Consider the following 6,894-nt stretch of genomic DNA (forward strand, 5'->3'; position numbering starts at 1 on the left):
TCTCCCCCCCCCCCCCCCCCCCCCATGAAATGTCTGCTGGAACATTCTCAGTAAATCCTCCCCTGACCAGTAAAGTCTCAACAGACACCATCTATCAGCTCATCTTATTGAAACTTCTGTGGGATTGTTTAGATAAAGATCTGGCTGTCAGAGAAAATATGCAGCTTTTGGAAGTGTGTTCAAGAGATGTGTGTGTTTGCTGGTGCGTATACTTGAACTGTGTCAATGTCATTGTCCAGCTGTCGCATGAGACTACAGCTGCAGCAGATAAACTGTAATATATGTCATCATCATGGATAACATGATAAGATTTCAAGATCTTGTGATATTTACTAAAGCTTAGAGACTCCTGCTGGATGAATGTGTGATTCTGCTCTTCAGCTTAGTGTCGACGCCCTGATCTGTTGGTGATTGAAACCGGCTCTTAAAATTACTGCTCATTGCTGTGCGTGCTCAGTCAGTCCAATGGCCGCCAGTTAAGAGCTGAATAGAGCCAATATAGATGAACATATGGCAGAAATGGCAATGATGATGAGACCGTAAGCACTGCTGCCCAAGACTGACAAAAACATTTACACATCAAAATCTGTTTACTAGTCAGACTCAGCCTGTGAAAATAGCTGTATAATGTCTGGACCTTTGTCAAATCAGGGAAAAATTGCTCAAATAACCAGGTATCCGATATGGGGTTGGCATCTTCAGGTTTATGAGAGAAAGTTAGTATTTTTTTTTAACTTAACACATTCTGTGAACTAAGTGTTTCATTGATTTGGACGGTTTTTGGTTATTTTTAACAGCACCTATTAAAAACGTTATGTGGGAAATAAGGCTTGCTTCTTTCTCAGTCGCCCAATCTCTTTTCTGCAGCGATCGAACACAGCAACCAGCCATGTGTTCAGTCCTCCTGTGTTGTTTCTTCCTCCACAGGCTTTTAATGTCGGATGTAATAGGGTTTAATTTTGTGTATGTGTTTGTTTCCCCCGAAGGTGGAGGTGGAGGCTGGAAAGACAGTCCCAGTCCTTACCTGAGAGCCGGCAAGTCACTGGTGGAGGGCGCAGAGGGGGGGTCATCATGTCCGCTGGCCCAGTCCAAGCTCAGCTGGTCCACCTTCGGGGGTTTTGGAGGCGGAGGTGGGGCCTGCACAGCCGGAGGTGGCGGAGGAGGGTACAGAGGTGACAACATTTCACACTTTCTTACCATTTTCCACCCCTGCACTAAGAAAATCACTTTTATGTCTGTTCTTTATATCTGTCTCACCCTTTCTTGTCATCTCCACCGAGACACCCCACTAAATTAAAGAAGAACAGTCACTCTCAAATTCATTTAGCCTACAGTTTTGCAATGTTACAAGTAATGTCACAGATGCAGTGCAATTAGATAATTTTTTTAGTTTGTTGCTATGATAATCGTACATATTAATTCTATATATCAATTTTCTTTATTTCTACGGTTTTATCCTTGAGTGACTTGACAGCCTGCCAGAGTCAGCAGGACGGAGCTGGTTAAATGTAAGATCTCTCCAATTTCATCACAATTTCGCGTCTTTCGACTTTTCTGTCACCAAGGTGACATAGTCGACAGAAAACTGTTGAGAGTGGCGACAAACTGACAAAAAGAAATCTTTGGCAAACACACTGACAAGCATAAACCTTCATAACAGGATCAGAAAGGTGTTAATATGAACTGTAATACTGGCAGACAGGAGAGTTGACAACATGAATTCTGTGACAGGAGGTGACGCAGCGCTGACGGATGAGATCACAGCCGACGGTCAGAACGGAGTCTCGTTCATTCATCCGATGGGAGAGATTTTCCTGCAGCCTCTTGCTGGTGAGACTCAGTCTGACGCACCACATGATGTCATGATCATGTAAAGACTAGTCCAGATGAGAGCACAGTAATGTAATGTAGAGTTGAGTATATTAGATGCTTCATTTGCTTTTGAAAACTGGAAAGCTCTGTAAAAGCTTTTAAATGTATTTCTAGTTAAATTATGGCGATAAAATTAAATAGAATTGAATAGAACAGAAAGGAAACACCATCCACTGATGAAGGCTGTGAGCTGTGGTTCAATTTCATTTTTTTTAAATATAGTTGGAAAAAGCTAGTAAGTGGACATTGAGTGAAGAGGTTTTTTGATGAAAGTAGAGGAGAATAGAAGACACTAGAAAAAATAAAATACAGGTGTAATTCACATGGATAAAGCAACCAAGTGGTGACACGTTTCCTAGCAACAGCTTGAATTTGAAATAAAACAATCAATTAATTGAATTAGTATAAAATAGAATATGAAATGATACTAAAATGAACAAAAAGAACTAATTTGACCAATAATAACGAATAAAATCAAAACAGAAAGTGAAAAAGTAACCAGTAAAGCCTGTTTTGTAACTGTGAAACTATTAAACATGTAGCCTGGCTGTAAAACTACAGGCTCGATGAACAGATGTGCTGTAACCTAAGACACCACTCTGCATTTTATTTGTTGCAGAATTAATATGAAAAGTCAAGAGCATCTTTAGAGTTATGTAACATATATTTGCATCACTGCTTGGAGTCTGTCCCTAACAGACAGCATTAAACGTGGCTGATCCCAAAGCACAGAGACACTGTCGGTGTGAAGATTAAATCCTGAGCTCGTGGGCCTCTGTTCATTCAGTTCTCCGAGCTATTGATCCAGCCAGGGCCTCAGTGTGTGTGTGTGTGTGTGTGTGCGTGTGTGTGCGTGTGCGCGTGTGTGTACCTGTTTGTGCTGAGCTATCAGTCTGAACATTTAAGACACATATAGATAGACACACATGGATAGACTGTATATCAAGTGTTTGTTTTTTTTCTTTCTCCCTTTTTGTTTTTGGTGAGACTACCATCTGATTCTAATTATTCAGCGGGAGGAACAGGAAGGCAGTTGACTAATTCACAGCCTCATGGAGCCTGTTGCCTTCGGCGCCAACAGACAGACTTCCATTCTCATGTGAAAGACGCTGTTGTTATTGCTGCATGTGCTGCCAGTCATCGCTCGCAAACGCCATGACTCGCTCAGCAACATGAGACACATTCAAAGAGAGATCTGAGAAATAGAGATGTTATCATGATTGAGTTTGAAAGCCAAATAGGTTTTTCTTTTATGTAGTTAAAACATCTCCTCATTTTTAACTGAAGAATGATGTTTAGTATTTGACACACGTGGCACAAGCCTCCTATTCATAATTTGTATTAATAAGACAATGGATCACTGTTTAGTCCAGAATGGAGAGTAACCTAATAATGGGAAGAAGTATCACATTACAGCCTTATGTAAAATCTGGCCCAAGATGTTGAGCCAGTAATGGATTATAGAGCTAACTTATTACTGTATTTTTCACAAATACACACATAACTGATCACACATACTAAAGCAGAAGGCTGGTAATATTCTCTATTTTTCTTTTTGTCAGTAATATTCATAAAAAACGACCAAAACCAACACTGTGTAAGTCCATCACTCAATGCTGTGCGACTTCTCCAGCCTGTCTTCAGCTCTCAGTCTCTATCCAGTTCATACCTACTGAAGACATCAATCTTCAAAACCAGAGCTGTCAGAACAGAACAGTCATGAATATGCTTTCAATTTTCAAATAATGAACAGGGAGGCACTGAGGTTTTTAGTAAACATTACTCAAACAGGAGTAAATATTGTTCCCATTTGTCAGGGGACAGCTTTCAGCTGCAGGGTGATGTATGTGAGACTGATTCAAATAAACTACAGTGTCCATGTTCTTCATAAGAAACAAACATGTCCAGCCACTGCAAAACGTGTGGCTCACTGATGTGTTTTTGGACAGTGGTTCATTTCTTCGGCTCAGAGGAAGTTATGTCAGACTACAGCAGCACAAACAACACTTGTTAGTCGCATCAATTCATTGTTGGTTTTGGTCTCTTTGTGGGATTGGCTGACAAACAGAAAATAATGGACTATCACCACGCCTTGTTGGAGTGTCCTGCAAACCTAATGATCTCCCTCTCAAACAAACAGTTTGTGTTTTGCTGCGTGCGTGTGTTTATGTGTGTACATTGTTCCCTCCAGCGATGGAGAGTCATGGGGAGTGTGAGATCAAGGTGCAGCTGAACTGCAGCCACTGCCAGACGCAGAGCTGCAAACGCGATGAAGACACTCACCTCATCCTCTGTCTCTGCGAGGAAGACGAAGTCCTGGCCAGCGACAATGTTACATGTATTGGTACTGTAGGTATGTAATTACCCCCAAACATGCAGTGCTATGTCTTTAGGATAATAGTTGTTATGTGTTATCAAATCATTTTAATTTGATACAATCAATGCCACAGATAAAGCATCTAAACTAAATCACTTTTTGAAGCCTGTCATTGGACCCTCTTCTTCTCTCTCTCTCTCTCGCAGCAGCTCCTCAAGGCCCGGCTCCGCAGGGCCCGATGTCGACATCGCTGATCCTGGCGGTCGTGGTGTCCACTATTGCGAGCGGCATCGCGCTGATCTGCACCGGCGTCATCCTCAGTAAGAGACTCCTCCAGTTCTGTGTGCAATCTGTGCCCTCCACCTTCCACCGGCTGTGAGCAGCAGCTGGACATACAGATGCACTCAGATGTTACTGACAAGAGAAACAGGAGCACCTTTGATAAGTGTTGGTTTAAGTGTCCTCCACTGGCTGTGCGCTGGATGATTAAAGGAGCCGTGGGAAACATATGGGTTCACTTTTATTACAAGCACTTGTTTGAGGTGATGCTCTTCTTTCTCTGGCTGTAAATATGGTAGAAATAAGCCCAAAGAGTGTGAAACAAGATTATACTGCAGACGAGAAGTTAGATAGTGGAGGTGATTGTGGTTCCATACCATATTGTTCATATTTTGTATCTAGTGCCTACAGTAGAACGATTGCTCTCCTGGAAGCATGAAACAGTAGAGATGTACTGTAAGCTCATCTCAACGTATGACTAATATAAAAATACATGACTGACTATGAAAAGTACAAGCAGAAAGCTTTGACATTTAACAAGGAAGTTTGTCGCAGTTGGAGATGTGTACTGGTGAGTGAGATTAGATATGAGTAAATGTCAGGCGCTGATGATTCAGTGGCTAAAAACAAAAAAGAAAAAAAAAAAAAACGCAGTGACAATCATAAATTAATCTGAACCCACGGGCATTGACTCTCTATGATAAGAGTCTTAGATATAGCAGAAAGACTGCAGCTGTGATCCAGCTAAATGCAATTTACACGAAGCACTGTGATGTACAGAACGGAGGAGAGGGTGAGCAATGAGCATCTGTTCCTGGAGTGCTTATAATGGGAATAATTAGGGAATTAACAATTAACCGATTTGTGCAGTTTTAATAACACTCTAGGAACAAGAAAGAAAGGCAACTGAGGGATAAAGAGACAACTACAATATAATATTTAATATGAATTATAACATTAATGTTGTACAATAACTAATGTTAGTTAAATGTTGCATTTAACTTGGTCTAAAAAGCTGCTATGCAACATATACTGTTAGAAGACTTATATACTAAACCTTGTTTTATGAACTGCAGACACTTTATATAAATACTTTTTGTCTGCAGTTTTAACAACATGTGCAGTAATATAGGACAGTGAGGGATTATACAGCTAATTATGCTCTTTTTGCACCTTTGTCACCTTTTTGCGTCTGCTGCAGATAACTGGGAAGGGAATCCTTGCATACCGGTCGACACACTAATCCTCCACCAAGTGCCTTTTAAGGTGTTTGAATACAGCAGGTTCCAGCTGAATATTAAGTGAAGTTCAGCTATAGAAGACTCGCTCCCTCTTTCTTTCCCACAGTCAGTTTTGGTGAATCTAAACTTTGTGTGAGGGCCTCTGGAGGAATCTGCACAGCACCGACTTCCTGCTGAAATATCAGTTTCACTCATCTCTTTAGGCTCAAATACAGACTGACAAGAAAACCAGGCATGGCAAAAGCCGTTATATAAAATAAACCTCCTGTAAGGAAAGTGGTTTCCTATAATCCATCAGCTTTACTGATGGATTATAGGAGTTGTTTTTCCCATTGGCCGTGAGAGGTAGTAGCAAGGCAGTAGAAGTTTTACAGTCGGGCCTAAAGCGAAATATTTCAACAAGCTTGGGGCACTGAAATGGCATAAATCAGAAAAATCAACTACACTACTTCCATTTCCCTTGACATGAAAGAGTATTATAAGACAGGATGTTCATATTGGATGCGGTTGCTACTGCATACACAAAATGCACATTGGGAAAACGGTATTTTCAACAGTAGAAGTATCAGAATATGTTGATAAAATGCAATAAATTGGTTCTTCCTGCAGATGCAGACAGAACTATAGGGGCGCTCTGTCCTTTCAGGAGACGAGAGATTCGGTGAAATGGGCAACGATGTTGAAAGGACAGTCATGTATTAGAAGAATGGGGAACGGGAAATGCATTAATGTGGAAAGGACAGGTTAGCAAAGGTTAAGGTCAGACAGACTGGCAAATATTAGTCATCAGAAAAATGTCTTTTCTGACAAAATACACCAAGTTCTGAACAGAGAAAACACAGGAAAAACAAAATGTTAGTGTGTGAAACAATATTGCACAAAGTTTGAGGTTTGGCAAAACTAAACATAGATTCACTCTGTGTAATCAGACAGATACTAATTGCAGATAAGCTGTGGAGTGTAACCGCATGACATCGTACTCCTGTAATTACCAGACAAAGAGCAAACAGGGCACAACATACTGGGGCAACCGTCTTCTTTATGAAAAATGGATGAAGTATTTAGCGTACTAACTGCATTGTGTGTAATTGTGTGACTTTGCAAGTGAATAAATCAAGTACTAAAACAAAGACTGATGACATGTGTGCAATACCTTACATTTACTTTGCTTTATAAAAAAAAAAA

The 6,894-nt window shown here is 40.7% G+C and overlaps 1 protein-coding gene across 3 annotated transcripts in view; it reads left to right on the plus strand.

The window, feature by feature from the left end:
• ltk (leukocyte receptor tyrosine kinase) overlaps window positions 1-6,894 on the plus strand; it is a 56,115-nt gene that overhangs the window by 36,906 nt on the left and 12,315 nt on the right. For 2 of the 3 annotated variants that reach the window (XM_023393740.2, XM_023393742.2), the window contains exons 16-19: window positions 987-1,172; window positions 1,732-1,830; window positions 4,064-4,225; window positions 4,396-4,509. In XM_023393740.2, the coding sequence (XP_023249508.1) occupies window positions 987-1,172; window positions 1,732-1,830; window positions 4,064-4,225; window positions 4,396-4,509 (561 nt within the window). The remainder of the gene's footprint in view (window positions 1-986; window positions 1,173-1,731; window positions 1,831-4,063; window positions 4,226-4,395; window positions 4,510-6,894) is intronic. The other variant, XM_023393741.2, reaches the window with a different exon arrangement.

The sequence above is a fragment of the Seriola lalandi genome, unplaced genomic scaffold (genome assembly GCF_002814215.2).
Source record: "Seriola lalandi dorsalis isolate HSWRI2012SDOR001 ecotype SW California unplaced genomic scaffold, Sedor1 jcf7180002054942, whole genome shotgun sequence".
Taxonomy (NCBI): domain Eukaryota; kingdom Metazoa; phylum Chordata; class Actinopteri; order Carangiformes; family Carangidae; genus Seriola; species Seriola lalandi.